This window comes from Staurois parvus, unplaced genomic scaffold, assembly GCF_062004578.1.
Source record: "Staurois parvus isolate SC_StPar_1 unplaced genomic scaffold, SC_StPar_1.0 ptg004031l, whole genome shotgun sequence".
Lineage (NCBI taxonomy): Eukaryota > Metazoa > Chordata > Amphibia > Anura > Ranidae > Staurois > Staurois parvus.
In genome coordinates, this window is record NW_028321826.1 from 15,106 (window position 1) to 34,159 (window position 19,054).

The 19,054-nt window shown below is 44.0% G+C and overlaps 1 protein-coding gene across 1 annotated transcript; it reads right to left on the reverse strand.

Moving 5' to 3' along the window:
• Positions 1-1,562: 1,562 nt before the first annotated feature.
• On the reverse strand, positions 1,563-9,283 carry LOC149427103 (T-box transcription factor TBX6-like). Its single transcript, XM_089668258.1, has 7 exons — positions 9,039-9,283; positions 7,863-8,130; positions 7,534-7,680; positions 3,956-4,026; positions 3,474-3,541; positions 2,653-2,944; positions 1,563-1,902 (listed from the first exon to the last, which is right to left on the reverse strand). The coding sequence occupies exons 1-7, from the start codon at positions 9,113-9,115 to the stop codon at positions 1,563-1,565; spliced, it is 1,263 nt and encodes a 420-aa protein (XP_089524384.1). The 5' UTR covers positions 9,116-9,283.
• Between the last annotated feature and the right edge of the window lie 9,771 nt (positions 9,284-19,054).

Here is a 19,054-nt window from a genome sequence, read left to right on the forward strand (position 1 = left end):
CAAATGAAGTGTCAACATTCATAACAAAAGCAAAAACACAAACTGCAGCAGCAGAAAACTCTTGAAAAAAAATCTTTTTTTTCCCCCTTTAAAGTATAAAAAGATTTCCACCTGCTGATCACTTTTTATAAACTCCTCATACTCCTCTGACAACTTCATGAGAAAACTGAAAGGTTGTATTTAATATTAGGCAGAGAAGAGATCGCCTTGATCTTTATGCTTTGGAAAGCTGAAGAATGCTTTGTGGTTGGTCACTTGATTTGTGGAGGTGGACCTGACTCTGCATTCATCTGCTGATGGGAGAAGTACCAGCCTCTATATAATGCTTTGACACCTAACTTAGCTGCATGGTGGTCTGATCTTCTCATTGGAGCTACTCTGTCACAAGTTAACTCTGTTTACCACCGAGTTACCTTCCAGGAGAGTACATGAGATAGAGGCTCCCCCTGCCACAAACAGGGGACACGCCACCAAAAAACAAAAGTTCTACTGCAAAACTGGTCATACTGTATGTGGCCACCACATCTGTAAGGTCATGGTCAGTGTCTAAGACTCTCGGAAGAGGACTTGGGGAAAACAGGAATGAGACTCACCGGAAACACTGTTTTTGGGCCAGCGGGGTTTCTGTCTTTATTGTAAGTTCTTTATATTATCTGTTTTTCTTACAATTACGTCCATCAGTTCTTGTTTACAGCTGACCAGTTCTGCGGTAGTTTCTTGCAGCGGTTTTGTCGACGTGTTTCCTGTCCTTCATGGAGGAGCCTCTCTTGTGCAGTCCTGGATTTACTAGTAAATCTAATTCTGTATTTTAGTACATCTCTCCAAGCAATTTTGCTTAGACATTGGGGGTTATTTACTAAAAATGAAGAGCGCAAAATCTGGTGCGGCTCCGCATAGCAACCAATGAGCTTCCAGGTTTTATTTCCAAAGCTTAATGGAACAAACTGAAGTTAGAAGCTGATTGGCTGCCATGTTCAGCTGCACCAGATTGTGAGTGCACGAGTGTTCGTAAAGCTACCCCATTGTCCTGACTTGTGCAAAAGAGTTCCTTTTTTTTTTTTTTTTTTTACACCTCAAATATATGAATTTCAAGACGCTTCACCTACTTCCACATCTCGGGTGAACGTCTTATCAGTGTTCATTAGTAAGCATGTCTCAGATATCTTATAATTGAAGTACTCGTTTTAAAAAGAGAAAAAGTGAACCTTCTCTTAGAGGTCCTTACAGCTCTTGTTTTTTCCCATGTCTTTCCTAAATTAGGACAAACCAAGAGACACAGAGCATGCAGAGAAAAGCTGTTGAGATTGACTTAATAATTGATAAGCAGCTTCTGTTAGTTAATGTAGACATTAAGGCAGCAAGAGACCCGAATAGCATCATGGGAAATAAAATATATGTCTGGGGTTGGTCTGTAGGCACAGGCCTAGAGTTTCAAGACTTTGTGCCCTTTTTGTACCTGACAAATTATAAGCCCAACTGTCTCTTCTGTAATTGGGTTCCTGCTTTTGGCCATAGAAGTCCTTCTGACCATGCCGGTGGCTTATGCTCTCTTGAAGGGCATCTTATATCCAGCCTCCACCCGTGTAGAGGCGTTGAAGCTGAGCTCCTGAGAACTGCAGTCCTGGCTTGGGCCCAGAATTTGGTAGGAAGTGTTGAAAGCGTAGATCGGAGTTTTTGGTATAACCTCTGCTAGAATCTTCATCTGCTCCAGGAGTCGTCCCAGAGCAGGTTGAGGGGCCATAATTTCCTGTGCAGCTCATTTCCTGCCCATAAAGCCTAAAATCTACTTGACTGTCGTAGAGTGCAGCGGTGTCCTGGGAGGCCTGAAACGATGGGGGAAACCGCTGCAGGGAGGGAGGACGAGGGACCACTTGGCCCTGAGAGACAGCAGGTTCTGATTGGCTGGTGGGAGAAGAAATGATGTAGTTAGGAGTCTACTGTTAATGCACAATGATATTTAATGGCTTCAATTCAAATGGTATGGGTAGCTGTGGGCTCTGCAGTTGCTGGTTGGGTGGAATCATGCAAATTATTCTACAATTTCTACAGCTCTTTTATAGTACAGATAGAACCTTTGAAATGTCATGTTAGACTTTAGATCTCATCAGCTCAAGATAAAAATGAAAATTTGGGTCATAGTCATGGGATTTGGGTTGAAGGCTTTTTATTTTGATAATCTGGCTGGTTGCACTGCCTTCAGTTCTACTCTGTAAAATCCATGATTTCTAAATTTTGCACTGATGGGGTTCAACAAGAACAAGCCCAACAAAGCTTTAGATAGCTATAATGGCTTTCTTAGGCTTCTTAAATGCAGATGTTTGGCCCACATCTATAACATGACTTCCTATACTGTTTTCCAATGACTTGGGGGTCATTTCACCAATGACTGACTGACTGGCTGAAGATCAAAATTTAAACAGATGATTCTTATGTCTCTAAAATGTGGTGATTTCTACTTGACTTTTCAAGGTCTGTGTATCTGCTGCTGCTATTATGAAGGGCCTCAACTCTCTATGTTGGATTTATTTTACATCTTGAAGCATACTACAGGAAGAGCGGGAATATTCATGAGTGGACAGGAGCAGAGCTGGGCCCCATTGATTGAACATAGGTAGATTTTCTTTGGTACTTTAGAGGTTAATTACTACTTACCATGTGTACATGTTGCCAACTCCTGCTGAGGGCATCTTTGGGTAGGCCTGTCTATCTGGAGGCAGATAAGACTCTGTAGTTTGGGGGTTCATGTCCAAGCTGGCTCCTTGATCCTGATTGGTTGTCATAGGCAGCGTTGAGGGCTCAGAGGCTTCGGCAGAGGGTGGTGTTGGGTTGGGGGGTGTGATGGGGTGGAAGGAACAGTCAGGACTTGGGAGCGGGAGAGCCAGAGCACCACTGATGTCCAGGGTGGAGTCGCAGGGTCCCGAGTACAGGGGTCTCTTACATTCAGCTAGAGCACAAAGGTGGAGTGAAAAAAGCAACAGAGAAGACAGGACAATCAGTTAATAAACAGACAATAGGGTATAGTATTCCAGCTTTCTACTAAAAGAAGAACATTTTCTCTACTTTTGGAGTTTAGGAGCATCTTTTTCGGTAAACTGTGCCATGTACAGGGGTGGACTGACCATTTGGAAACTCAGGCACTGCCCGGGGGCAGTAGGGGGCCCCATGAGATGCTCCTGGTACCTTTTTCATAGGCTTTTTTGAGTTTGGGCAAGGACACAGGGGCCCCATGATCACCGATTGCCCGGGGGCCCCATGAGTTGTCAGTCCGCCCCTGGCCATGTACATCCAACTAAGACTTCCTGTTCAAGTCTTTGCCGACAATCTGCTGAGTATGACCATGCAATCCAACATTCCTTTTATTTTTGCAGCTCCCCTGACATTGAGGTGGACTAGCAAAGGGTTCTTTGGACCCCTTTATCAGCTCCCTTCCACATTCATACGTAGAAATAATATGAGTTATACAAAGTTCTTACCTGCCTGGAAGGACTCCTGGTCTTGTTCTGTGTTTGTTGGTTTCCTCTTGGCTCTGTTTGATCGATCTCTGTAAAGGAGTGAAGAGTTTTATTACTTTTGAATCAACTTGCAGTAAAAAAAATTGGATAATTTCTTCTACATGTAGATTATAAGAAGAATCCAAAACAGCTCCACCAGAAAATATTTCATCCATGTTTAGATTGCACTGGTACGCTGAATTCCTACTCGCCTATACAGCGTTTTTCTATATCTGCCCACTTTTGCAGAGCGGCCATCCAGCACGACAGAGGAGGGTGAAGCACAAGAGTGTGCAGATTGCTTTACTAAACCGTCAGAAGGTTAAACATTCATTTATATGTTTTGATCCGTGGAGGTAGGTGTTTGGTAGCATTCTCCTTTACTTGATTTTGAACGTTTTGGTATCTTGTGTATGATTGAATTTGCACATTGTTGCTGTAGTGACTGTAGGAGGCACCCTCACCTTTTATTCTTCAGTCCGTCTTCCCGAAACCCTTTTGCAAAGGGGTTGGTCTGGATTTTCAGCTGTGTGATCTGCAAGCAAGAAAAAAGAAAATTGGCTGGCTTTAAAAATGTCAATAGCGGTTCAGCAAAAAAAGAGGGTGCCCATCTGATGACTTGATGAGGTGCCCACCCTCTTCCTTTTCACCACACCAATCTCAACATCTAGACTGCCAACCGACCATAGGGACTGAAAGATCAAGTCCTATTAGCACTACTACGACCCCCACTTGAGGTAACCCCCTCAACCTTTTTACAGTGGGACTAAAGCCCAACTCTCACAAAAACTTGTCCTTCAGTTTTAAATTGAGGGGGGATGGGCTAACACCCCTGTTGGAATTTAAATACTACTAGTGACCCTGTTGAGGACATTTTTCTGACTGGTTGTAAAGGCAGGTTTTGTTCCTCTTTCTATATCACTTCTTGCTCTGACAACCACCGCCTGGACAGGAAATGAGGGAAAGTCTTCCTGATGGAGACACAGTCATCAATTATCATCTGGGTGTACATAAAGGGAAGTGCCGAAAGCAGAACATATGAAGCCCAGATTGAATTTTATCTATCATAAAAAGCCAACACGTTTTCCGAGGTTCAAAGAGTTCCCCTCCATCAGGACTTGGTACTGTTGAACAAATCATGAACTTGACTTATAAGGGATCCTCGATTACCTGGCATCAGTCCAGTACACACTTTGTTCAACAGGATCAAGAACTAAAGAAGAACGGCCCTTTAAACCACTGAAATTAGATGTTAAAGGAGGAATTTGTACATTCTGCTTTTGGCACTTTCCTCCATGCACACCCATTTTCTACTCAAGCAAAGGTCCAACTCTTGACTACCACCTCTCAATCCTTCTCAACTTTGACCACTTGAATATTGGGCACTTTTACCCGCTTCCTGGCCAGGCCAGTTTTCAGCTTTCAGTGTCCCTGCCTGTACCATGTGACCGCTGTGACCAATCACAGCTAACAACACAATTGTATACAGTGGATGGCATGAAAGGAAGCCATCCATTGTATACAGTTGCCATGTGATCTGCTGTGATTGGTCACAGCAGTCAGATGAAACTGGCAGTGGGCCAGGGTAGTGATCTTTCATTGGCTGTGTCCCGTGGACAATATGAAAACGACAACAATATGGAAACGTGGTCCACTCAGAAGGAGGAGCATCCTGCCCAGCCTATAGCAGATTGACGGCCGGGTGGGACGCTGGACAGAAAGTGTTAAACAGGTTCATGTCTTCTTATGACAATTATATCCAACTTGTGAAACTATCATTTAGAGCCCATATACAGTCCTGCATTGCAGTAATGCATGTAATTCATTCATTTTGAATGGTACTCCAAATCACTAAGGCAAATAGGGCCGGGACAAGAGGTGGGCAGGAGGGGTGGCTGCTCTGGGTGCAGTGGGGATTTGGGGGGTTGTGCTAGAATGGGTGATTTGGAGCGGGGGGGGGGGGTTTGTACTAGAAGGGTGGATTTCTGTTAGGAAGGGGGACTTGGAGTGAAGGTCTTGTGCTAGGAGGAGAAATTTAGGGGGGTTTGGGGGCGTTGTGCTAGATTTGGATGGGGGGGGGGGGATTTGTACTAGAAGGGTGAATTTCCGTTAGGAAGGGGGACTTTGGGCAAGGAATTTTTGCTAGTATGGATGATTGGGGGGATTTGTGCAAGGAGGGGCCATTTAAGGGAATTTGGGGAGGAAGAGAGGAAATTTAGGGGGATTTGGGGAGGAGGAGAGGATTTATGCTGAGGGGGGAAATTTGAGGGGTGGATGATTTGTGCTAGGAGCCAGTTTTCAGCTTTCAGTGTCCCTGACTGTACCATGTGACTGCTGTGACCAATCACAGCTAACAACACAATTGTATACAATGGATGGCATGAAAGGAGGCCATCCATTGTATACAATTGTCATGTGACCTGCTGTGATTGGCCAGGGTAGTGATCTGGGTCCAGTGGGGATTTGGGGGGGGGGGGGGGGTTGTGCTAGATTTGGAGGGGGGGATTTGTACTAGGAGGGTGAATTTCCATTAGGAAGGGAGACTTGGGGCAAGGAATTTTTGCTAGTATGGATGATTGGGGGGATTTGTGCAAGGAGGGGTCATTTTAAGGGAATTTGGGGAGGAAGAGCGGAAATTTAGGGGGATTTGGGGAGGAGGAGAGGATTTAGGCTCGGGAGAAAATTGAGGGGTGGATGATTTATGCTAGGAGTAGGATTTGGGGAGGGATACAATTTGAGCAGGGAGGGGGATTTGTACTGAAGGAGGAGGAATTTTTGTATGGGGACAATTTTGGGTTGCAAATGGAATTTATGCTTAGGGAGCAAGTGGGCAGATTAGTGCTAGAATTCTTTGGGGGAAGGGAGGGGATTTTTGCTGACACATAATGCTCATACATTTGTTTAGGGGCGAGGGGTGCTTTGACATCTTTGCTCTGGGATCTAGATGGCCTTGCCCAGTACTGGGCAATGCACCTGCATTACAAATAAAGGATCACGTTGGATATTAGGCACATTAAGGTGCGTTGGAAGCCCATTCTTTTTAAATCAGCTGCCTTAATGCACATTCGTGAACGCTCCGCAAAAAAGTAAATGGGCGGTTAATGTTTGTGAATGGATAATGGGCAGCTGTCATATCTAGTCGCAAAGCTATCGCCCAATAACCAGCTCTATGCTGGAAAAAAAAATCTTTTCAGTAGGGAACATGCACTTATTTTCATAGACAACTCAGCTGAACAGTCTGTAGTCTCACAGTAGATTTATTTATTACAGGTACTTATATAGCGCCATCAATTTACACAGCATATATATTGTACATTCACATCAGTCCCTAACCCTCAAGGGGCATACAATCTAAGGTCCCTAACTCACATTCATACATACACATACTAGGGACAATTTTTTAGACAGGATCCGATTAACCTACCAGCATGTATTTGGAGTGTGGGAGGAAACCGGAGTACCCAGAGGAAACCCACGCAGTCACAGGGAGAACATGCAAACTCCAGGCAGGTGGTACCGTGGCTGGGATTCGAACTAACGACCCAAGTACTTCCAGGCGGAAGTGCTAACCATTTAGCCACTGTGCTGCCCTTAGTTCCCCAGACCTTCCGGACAGGTTATCTATTATCGCAGCAGTGCATAGATCATAAAATAAAAGCACAATTTTTGGAGAAAAGCCCCTTGTACTGGCCTCTGCAGGGTGACTGAGCCCGCAGCTGGCACAGGAGTCGGCAATTACATTTTTTTTTATAAATGATGCAATGCTCTGCTATCAATCTGACCTGCTATCATCCATCCACAACTGAAATATGAGTTTTTGGGGGGCACCAGGGGCGGACTGACAACTCATGGGGCCCCCGGGCAATAGGGGATCATGGGGCCCCTCTGTCCTTGCCCAAACTCAAAAAAGCCTATGAAAAAGGTACCAGGGGAATCTCATGGGGCCCCCTACTGACCCCGGGCCCTCGAGCAGTGCCGGAGTTCCCAAATGGTAAGTCCGCCCCTGGAGGGCACTCATCCTCAACCCCAACTTCCATCTCACCTTTTCATTCTGGTAGGCGGTGACGGTCAGGAACAGGGTCTCTGGGAAGGTGAAAGACGAACACCCTCCCCATCGGCGGCTGTAGACGTCCTGAGCTCGGACAATATGGAAACGTGGTTGGTAGCGGTGCATGGAGTGCAGGATGATCTGGACGGGAGACAAGGTCACAGGGCAAAATGTGGGTAATGCTTCTGAATTTCTTACGTGTTTCCAGTGTATCTACATTTTTTTGGCATTAGATATACTTAGTGTAGACCTTTTTAGTGGGTGGAAAAATATTTGTAATGTTCATACACATTCCCCCCCCCCAAACCACCCTTGTGCCTTACATGTCCCATCTGGTCCAGGGTGTTGTTGGTGAGTTTGATTTTGTGGAAGGAGATTGGCTGCTTCATCCAGTGTGATCCAGGGGCCGGCGAATCTGGGTGGATGTACACTCGCTCCGGCAGCCGTGGTTCCGCCCGTCCGCTGGGCTCCCAGTGGTCTTCTTGCCATTTGTAGCGATTGTTGTCCACCGGGACGAGGTCAGCCAGAAGGACGTACTTTCCATCTGGCTCCAGACCACTGACGCTGACCTTACACTGCGGAAACATCCGTCTGCAAGGGGCAAAAAGGAGAGTGATGGGGGGGGGGGGGTAAAAGAATTTAAAGAATTTTCTAAATCCAGTTAACCCTAATGCAAATATAGTATTTCCCTGGTATAAATGACAGCTTTTTATTTGGGCACCTCACTGTCAGAAGAACAGGGGATTTGGAGAGAGTTTAAAAGCACACATCTACATTTATCAAAGGGATGAAAAATCTTCCTTACAAAGACATTTAAACATGACCCCCAGCAGCTTAAAACATTTAAAAAGCAGTCCCTTGCAGTACCTTTTCTCTGTCACAAGATGTCCCCAGTCTTGTGATTTGACTGATGGCCACCATCATTCAGCCTGGAAGACTGAGGACATTGTGTGAGTACATGGTGTCATTACATGGTGTCATGGACCCGTCCCCTAAGGATGGGTTCACACCTGACTGTAGCTCCGTTTTTTTTGCCCGTTTTGAAGCTCCTTGTGTATAGAGCACACTTTACACACAACCAGAGAAGCTCCAAAACCTTTTAAGGAGTGGAGCATGGAACATTTCCCGCACAACAAAACGCCCGCTAACCGTGCTCGGGGTTCCATTAACAATTAATGGCATCACAAGTGTGACACCCAATGGTCACCATGACATATAGAGAAAGGAAGTCTCCCTAACAGGCCTACAGAGAGCAATAAAAACCTGACCGAGGCTCTATCCTTTCTTCATACTATCCAAAGCAAAAACAGTTTAGACACTTTCAGCTGTGAAATACCCGCACCCAGGAGCTAGTGGTGACTTGGTATTTACAAGCAATGGTGTTGGTGGTACTGCAAACCATCCACTTTCTGCAGATTGTTCAGGGTAGAACTTATTTTTTATTCCATTCTCTAAAACCGGCCCAAAAACATAGAATCCCTTTTCCCTCTTCACCTCACCTGCCAGATTTTGTGATTATCATTTCTGTTCCAATGGCGTGGAATTGTTTCCAGAGCTCTCTGTTCTCCAGTATCATCTTCACATTTCCGGGCAGACGAGGTGCATCGCATGGAGGCTGAGGCTGACCAAACCCCAGGGCAGGACCAGGGGGTAACGAGAGTGGTGTGAGTGGGGCGGCTCCCAGAATCCTCTGGGAAGGGTCCAACGCTGAGAATAAGCCATCATACCTCTGACTAGGGGGGACCTCCAAGTCTGCAAAAAAAAATAGAGGCATATTTGGTGTCTCAGCATTATGTAGCGGACATTGTTGGACAGGCCATGGCATACTGAATGAGAATACCTCGTGTCCTACATTTGGGTATTCTAGGGATTGTATTTTTTTTTTTCAATTTTTTGACTATATCAATCACTTTCAACTGCCTATAAATCACATACTTTATCAATACAACCATCACCAACAGTACTGATTGCTTCAGTGTTTCCTGAGTTTGATTAGGGTCATCACTGGTGGTGATGGTTGATTCAATCCGGCACAAAACTAGTGTATGGCCAGTTTAAGCGTTCATATAAAGGCTAAGGTTCAGTAAAGGAATAGAATTGTATTAGAACAGGATCCAGTGATAAATAAAGGCATCATAGGGTCCCTGCAGTAAAGAGAAACTGTTGCTTTGCCTAATATGAGCAAAGTACAAATTCACTTTAGAGGTCTAATTATTATAGAAAAAAAATTGGAAGAATGTCACAAATATTTGCCCAGCCATCACAAATTCTGACTGTTGCTTAATAAGTTGATTTCCTATGATCGTCAGTGACATCTAGTGGCCTTAATGTACTTTTTTTTTTCCCCCCAGAAATATCTCAATCAGGACAGTTCTGCATTATGGCCACTAGATGGTGCTGACAATCATGGGAAATCAAAATTATAAGCAAAATATGGTCAGAAATCCTGATGGATGGGTGAATGGTTGTGGCTCTCGTCCACTGATTATTTTTTTAAATAAATAGACTTGTGAGTGTACAAGGTCAATTTTAAGAGTTATGTATTTTGATGTGTGTAAGTCTATATGTTAAGTGAATGGTTAAGATTTGGTACTAGAATCATTTTAGGGGTTACTCTTCTGAGTGTAAGGGGTTCAGGCAGAGGCAATTTGAAAATTTGGGATACTTTGGTAAGGACCAGGGGCAATAGGGGATCATGAGGCCCCTGCGTCCTTGCCCAAACTCAAAAAATCCTATGAAAAAGGTACCAGAGGCATCTCATGGGGCCCCCTACTGACCCTGGCCCTCGGGCAGTGCCTGAGTTTCCAAATAGTCAGTCAGCCCCTGGTAAGGACACTTCAAGATATTCCTTTCTTCTCTGTGTTGAAACACCCTTTGCCCCAAAAAGCCAGCAATTCCTCACCATTGGCCAGAGCTACCCTACCAGATGGTAACCAACTGACATTGGTTTTTGGTGTGGAAACCCCTTGCGACCATATGTCCTACTCCCAGTTCCAGGCATGTACCAATAATAATTTACACTGTGTCATCATCTACCATGGTGCTACAAAAAATGGGATGTAACAAAGAGACTGAAAGGTGAACTCATGTTGGTGTTTTCAAGCTATGCTTTTGCTCCTCAGATTCCTGCTCTGCTCTTTAATCAATTCTCAAATGAAGGAATATGCACTACTAGGTGTTTTCCATTGGCATGACAAACATTAAGGCCAGCTTTATCCAAAGTCTACAAGACTGATTATGAAATGATATGTTCTGTTCCTATCATCCTCATGGTGGACAGTGAAAGGTTGGCCGGTGTTTCATCCAGCAAAGTCCGGCTCTTCCCAGAAGCCTCAAGTCAGTTACAAGCTGCTCTCTTTGACAACTAGGTGCTAAATAGCCCTCATGTCCTGCTAATTGGAACCCTGCCGGGAACTATGTTAACGAGATGGGTGGATTCCCTCCTGTTCCCTACAAAACTTAGCACAGACCAGATACACACAACATCTTAAATATAAAAGAGCCTCAACAAATATATGAGAACCTCGAATGAGCAACACAGTCAACCTCAGAAGAACTTTAATAGGTGACTAGGATCTCAGAGGTCTACAGAAAGCCACCAGAACTTCATTCATTTATCATAATTTCCTTAGAAGCCTTCTAGAATATTCACAACTTCTAAAATGTCCCAGAAACTTCTGCAGTTCATCCCAACTCCTTTCAAAGCTCCTAAGCACACCAGAACCGTACAACCGCAGCCCATGACCTTGCTAGTTCAACGGAACTTCACAAAGAAAACTGAATTTTTGATAAACCTTCATCAGAACATGAGGTCTGTTTGGTCCAAGCAAGAAAAAAAGAACATAAGCATAAAATAAAATATCCCTCTTCACAGGTTTGGTTATACAAAAAAAAAAAAAAACCTTCCGAATAAAATAGAATTCTTGAGAAACCTTCAAAAGAACATAAGGTCTATCCGTACCAAATAGGATAAGCAGACCCTAAACATTAAAAAAAAACCCTCTTTATAGGATCTCAGAGGCCTAGAGAAAGCCGTCAGAGCCTCATTCATTTATCAGAATCTCTCTAGAAGCCTTTCATAATCTCTGCAACCTTTAAAATGTTCCAGAACCTTCTGCGGAACAATCCAACTTCCTCCAAAATACATAAGCACATCAGAACCACACAACTGCATCTTATGACCTTGCTAGATTCTCTGGTTGTACAATGGAACGTCACAAAGAAAACTGAATTCTTGAGAAACCTTCAGCAGCTATTTGGTCCAAACAGGAAAACAAGAACATAAGCATAAAATAAAATATCCCTCTTCATAGGATCTCTATGCCTTCCTCTGGATCAACTGTGGGAATAGGATTGTATAAAATTTTTTTCCCCTTTTATTGGTTGAACTAGATGTGTCTTTTTTCAACCAGACTAACTATGAGAGGTCTACAGCAGTGGTCTTCAAACTGCAGACCGCGGGCTGGATGCGGCCTTTTATTTCCCTTTACCCAGCCTTTGGGGCGCTTTTTCCTTCCATCGTCAAGATATTTCTTCAACTGAAACCAACAACGAGGCACCATTGCTTCCACTGACACCAATGATGGGACACTATTCCTCCCACTGACACCAATGATGGGACACTATTCCTCCCACTGACACCAATGATGGGACACTATTCCTCCCACTGACACCAATGATGGGACACTATTCCTCCCACTGATACCAATGATGAGACACTATTCCTCCCACTGACACCAATGATGAGACACTATTCCTCCCACTGACACCAATGATGGGGCACTATTCCTCCCACTGACACCAATGATGGGGCACTATTCCTCCCACTGATACCAATGAGGGGGCACTATTCCTCCCACTGACACCAATGATAGGGCACTATTCCTCCCACTGACACCAATGATGGGGCACTATTCCTCCCACTGATACCAATGATGGGGCACTATTCCTCCCACTGACACCAATGATGAGACACTATTCCTCCCACTGACACCAATGATGGGGCACTATTCCTCCCACTGACACCAATGATGGGGCACTATTCCTCCCACTGACACCAATGATGAGACACTATTCCTCCCACTGACACCAATGATGGGGCACTATTCCTCCCACTGATACCAATGATGGGGCACTATTCCTCCCACTGATACCAATGAGGGGGCACTATTCCTCCCACTGACACTAATGATGGGGCACTATTCCTCCCACTGACACCAATGATGGGGCACTATTCCTCCCACTGACACCAATGATGGGGCACTATTCCTCCCACTGACACCAATGATGGGACACTATTCCTCCCACTGACACCAATGATGGGACACTATTCCTCCCACTGACACCAATGATGGGACACTTCCTCCCACTGACACCAATGATGAGACACTATTCCTCCCATTACAAAAGCACAGGTGCTATGTAATTTTTTTTTTTACTCTAATTGAGACATTTTCTGCTCCCTCTAGTCACATTCTGCCCCCTCCCAAAATCTGAAGGACAGTAAACTGGCCCTTTGTTTAGAACATTTTGAGACCCCTGGTCTAAAGGAAGTCACCAGAACCTCATTCATTTATCAGAATCACCCTAGACATTCTTCCATGATCCCAACAACCTTCAAATTGTTCCAGAACTTTCTGCAGTAGAACCCAACTCCTCCTAAAACTCATTGGCACAGCAGAACCTCACACCTGTACTCCTTGATGTTGATAGACTCTCTGGTTGTACAAAAGACCTTTGCAGGAGAATTCTTGAGAAACCTACAGAAGAAGGTGAGGTCTGTCTGATCCAAACAGAAAAATCAGAACATAAAAATTAAATATCCTTTTTCACTGGGTGCCTCTCCCTGTGGAATGCCAGGTCTTGATGTCCTCTATAGACAAAGTGGGGGAGATTGACTAAATCTGGTGCAGCTGTGCCTGGGAGCCAATCAGCTTCTAACTTCAGCTTGTTCAATGAAGCTTTGGCAATAAAACCTGGAAGCGGATTGGTTTCTATGCGGCGCTGCACCAGATTTTGCACCCTCCGGTTTTAGGAAATCTCCCCCTATATAGTGTTCGATGTTTTGCCTGTGTTCAGAATGTGTTGTACGTTGCCTTTGTGTACAAAATCTTCTAAACCTCATTAGTAATCACCAAAGCAGAGCATACATGTTGGTTATTTTTGTTGTTGTACATAGGTCCCCGAACCAATACAAACCATGCTGATGCAGGGATCTCTCTCCCTAAGTTACTTTATTCTAGCTGGTGGGACTCCCCCCTCGGCCAGAATACACAGATCAGTGCTGCAGCCATTGGCTGCAGGTGCTGATCGAATGCTGGTTTTAGATGAAGCCAGTCGTTAGATCTGATTCTGTTCAACAGAAAGTGGTAAACACGTACCGAACGTTGGACAGTTCCTGCTGAATCGGCCGACTTTTGGTCCGTGTATACCCAGATTTATTTCTAGTTGTCTGTATACAATCACAGTGTCAAATTATCAGGCTGCTTCTCATACTTTTAGCCTTTGGATTTTAACGTGTCTCTGTGGAGTCTTAGACACCAGAACCTGGGAGCAGGGCTACTGATAGAAACCACAGGGCCACTTACAGCCAACCTGACAGCCCCCCCCCCAAACCACATGGCCCCATACAGCCAACCAGACAGGTCCCCACCAAACCACAGGGCCCCTTACAGCCAATCTGACAGGCCCCCCCAAACCACAGGGCCCCATACAGCCAACCTGACACGGCCCCCCCAAACCACAGGGCCCCTTACAGCCAATCTGACAGGCCACCCCCCCAAACCACAGGGCCCCATACAGCCAACCTGACAGGGTCCCCCCAAACCACAGGGCCCCATACAGCCAACCTGACAGAGCCCCCCCCCCAAAACCACAGGGCCCCATACAGCCAACCTAACAAGCCCCCCCCATCCCCACAAAAAAAAAACACAGTTTACTAGGATTCAGTTATGAATGAACACAGTGAGCGATCAATACTGATCACTCATTGTGTTCATTCCGGAATGAAAGGGGCTGGTAAATTACTGGAACTGATCCCCTGTATGTTTCTCTCTGCAGCAGCTGAAAGCCAGCCAGGGGGGAGGAGAAATCAGCTTACAGCTGCTGCAAGGAGAGCCATACAGGGGATCAGTTCCAGTAATTGCCCCGTTCACCCTTCCTGCCCACATCCGATTCACTCGGCTGCCTGGGCCCCCCTGCAGGTCTGAGCCCCGTACAGGAGGACTGGTGGTACCCCCTTATCCACGGCCCTGCCTGGGAGATCCACCAAGAAAATGACAAAACATAGTTTATACACAGAGAGGGTCCGCGCAGCAACCATTCCTTATACAGCAGTGTTTGTGTATTCCGGCTCTGCAGTGTGCTCTGCTGTGCTATGTAATGAATGGAGCCGCAAAGCACAGCACAGAGCGGGGCGTACCTTGCAGTGTGGAAATGTGTGACAATGAGTACATTTTACATCGCTTCTCCACAACTGAGCAATGTGAATAGGCCCCCCGCTGACAAAGAAGAGCACAAGCTGACAGAGATAGTAGAGTGACAACGCATTTCACACCATCGTTCTGTATCATGGACCTTATGATGAGCCACTGCAGGGAGAGAAGTCACTCTACTACCACTGTCAGCTAGTGCCATTCATTGCCAATACGTCCTCTAGTGTGGATTCTGCTTAGCAAACCTTCTCCTTCTACAACTGCTGTGCCCATTATGAGGGGTTCCCACCATCCCTGTGCTGAGTTCCTGGGTCTGTACACCCGCTGTGCCCATTATGAGGGGTTCCCACCATCCCTGTGCTGAGTTCCCAGGTCTGTACACCCGCTGTACCCATTATGAGGAGTTCCCACCAACCCTGTGCTGAGTTCCCGGGTCTGTACACCTGCTGTGCCCATTATGAGGGGTTCCCACTATCCCTGTGCTGAGTTCCCGGGTCTGTACGCCCGCTGTGCCCATTGTGAGGGGTTACCACCATCCCTGTGCTGAGTTCCCGGGTCTGTATCCCCGCTGTGCCCATTATGAGGGGTTCCCACCAACCCTGTGCTGAGTTCCCGGGTCTGTACGCCCGCTGTGCCCATTGTGAGGGGTTACCACCATCCCTGTGCTGAGTTCCCGGTCTGTACACCCGCCGTGCCCATTATGAGGGGTTCCCACCATCCCTGTGCTGAGTTCCCGGGTCTGTACACCCGCTGTGCCCATTATGAGGGGTTCCCACCATCTCTGTGCTGAGTTCCCGGGTCTGTACACCCGCTCTGCTCACTATGAGGGGTTCCCACCATCCCTATTGAATGGTATAATTATTATTGTGAGAATGTAAGTAGTAAGAACACCCATCTTTAAGGTAGACAGGAATAGTGACAGAAATACCACTGGAGTCCCTGGGGGACATAATAATTCAGCTTTGGATGGAGTTGGCCTTTAATTCTTTCATGGAGCTGTCTTAAAGTATCACTGTCACGTATCATGGTGGGAAGGCAAGGTGAAGAGGGGTGCAATGGTCACATGACTTAGAGCGCAGACTGCTGACATCACCAAGGCAGGTAATAAGCCAACGGGTGACCCCCCCCCCCCAAACAAAAAACAAAAAAAACAACAACACTGTATCCGAAGGCACGAGATGAGACTGATGGGGAGAAAAAACAATCCAAAGCATAACATTCCCACTTCTATCATACAAACAGCCATCCAATCCACCAACTACTGGTGGTCCAGGAGAGTCCAAACCCCCGACAACCAGATATCACCCTTCACCAACCTGCAACGGCCAATAGCAAATGAGAATGACTACACGCATTTGAAATCATTTTCTGCTTTGAGGCCATCCATTGGTTGTTAGAGGAAGAGACAAATCCTGGAAACACGTCAGTCCTTTTGTCCTGTCATTTGCCAGGATGAATGGTGGACTGGACCAGCTTTTTGACGCGTTTGTCGTTTTGGCGTCCAATACTTCCCTCCATTAGTAAAATAAAAATTGGTTTTTAGGGATATTGCACTAGACCTGCGCACCCTCCATGTTGGTTGTTGATTGATTATCGATTGACAGACTGATTACCCCCCTCCCTCTCTGCCTGGACGGAGATCATTCCATCGTTGTGCCAACCTTCCCCACTGACAACATGACTTTCTTACAGCAATTTGCAGTTACAGTCTGAAAGGATAACTAAAGGAAAAACTTTTATATAAATTTTGGACAGAGTGGAGATCGATTAGAACCAGGGGCGAACTGACCCTTTGGAAACTCGGGGACTGCCCGAGGGCCCGGGGTCAGTAGGGGGCCCCATGAGATGCCCCTGGTACCTTTTTCATAGGCTTTTTTTAGTTTGGCCAAGGACACAGGGGCCCCATGATCCCCTATTGCCCGGGGGCCCCATGAGTTGTCAGTCCGCCCCTGATTAGAACCCTTTATTAGATTTCTATTGCGGTCTGTGCCCCCCCCCCTCCCCCCGTTAGGGAGACTCGCCCTCTCTGTTTGCCCTGTTTACTATCATCAAAAGTGAAAGTAAAGGAAATCCCAAATTTTGGGTCGTCCCCAGAAAAGTGATTGAAGAGAAATTTTCCAATGGGGACACTAGTTCTAATGATCTGGGGGTCCCCAAGGAATTCCCTTCATATATGGGGATTATATTCATTCCAAAATCAAATGTTAAAGTAATAACTCGGGGCAAAGGTTGTTTTTTTTTTTAGTTTTGGATGGAGTGGAGATGGATTAGATCCCGTGTCCGTTTTTATTGTGGTCAGGGGGCACAGATCGCAAAAAAAATGTGAAATGCGTTTTTATTACAAAATATATGAAAAATATTTTTAAAAATACTTTTCAAATATACGGTATGTCTTTAAAAATACAAATCTACATTTTTGGAATTCATTTACAAATATATGTAAAAATATATGTTAAAATTACTTTTTTATATGTGAAAAAAAAATCTGAAGATTAAATTAAAAAAAAAATTATTTTTAAAAACATTTTTCATATATTTTGTAACATATAAAAACGCATTTCAGCATACAGTATATATATATTGAAATATATTGAATATGGCCAAAATTGTAGCATTTCAATTTTATTACAAAATATATGAAAAATATTTTTAAAAATACTTTTCAAATATACGGTATGTCTTTAAAAATACAAATCTACATTTTTGGAATGCATTTACAAATATATGTAAAAATATATATTAAAATGACTTTTTTATATGTTAAAAAAAATCTAAAGAATACATTTAAAAAAAAAATATTTTTAAAAACATTTTTCATATATTTTGTAACATATAAAAACGCATTTCAGCATACAGTATATATATATTGAAATATATTGAATGCGGCCAAAATTGTAGCATTTCAAATATATGTCAATATATTTGGGAAGAATATTTTTTAAATATATTTCAAATATATTTTTCTTCCATGTGGGTACCATTGTCATTGAAATTGAAAATGAAAGAAAATCCCAAATTTTGAGTTGTCCCCAGAAAAGAAATTAAAGAGAAATTTTCCAATGGGGACACTCAGGGGCGGACTGACAACTCATGGGGCCCCCTGGCAATAGGAGATCATGGGGCCCCTGTGTCCTCGCCCACTCCCAAAAAAGCCTATGAAAAAGCCAATGAAAGTTACCAGGGGCATCTCATGGGGCCCCCTACTTACCCCAGGCCCTCGGGCAGTGCCCGAGTGTTCAAATGGTCAGTCCGCCCCTGGGGACACTAGTTCTAATGATCTGGGGGTCCCCAAGGAATTCCCTTCATATATGGGGATTATATTCATTCCAAAATCAAATGTTAAAGTAATAACTTAGGGCAAAGGTTGTTTTTTTTTTTAGTTTTTGATGGAGTGGAGATGGATTAGACCCCGTGTCCGTTTTTATTGTGGTCAGGGGGCACAGACCACAATAAAAATGCGAAATGCGTTTTTAATACAAAATATATGAACAATATTTTTAAAAATACATTTCAATTATACGGTATGTCTTTAAAAATACAAATCTACATTTTTGGAATGCATTTACAAATATATGTAAAAATATATATTAAAATGACTTTTTTATATGTTAAAAAAAATCTAAAGAATACATTTAAAAAAATGTATTTTTAAAAACATTTTTCATATATTTTGTAACATATAAAAACGCATTTCAGCATACAGTATATATATATATATATATATATATATATATATATATATATATATATATATATAAATATATTGAATACGGCCAAAATTGTAGCATTTCAAATATATGTCAATATATTTGGGAAGAATATTTTTTAAATATATTTCAAATATATTTTTCTTCCATGTGGGTACCATTGTCATTGAAAGTGAAAATGAAAGAAAATCCCAAATTTTGAGTTGTCCCCAGAAAAGTAATTAAAGAGAAATGGATTAGACCCCGTGTCCATTTTTATTGTGGTCAGGGGGCACAGACCGCAATAAAAATGCAAAATGCGTTTTTATTACAAAATATATGAAAAATATTTTTTAAAAATACTTTTCAAATATACGGTATGTCTTTAAAAATTAC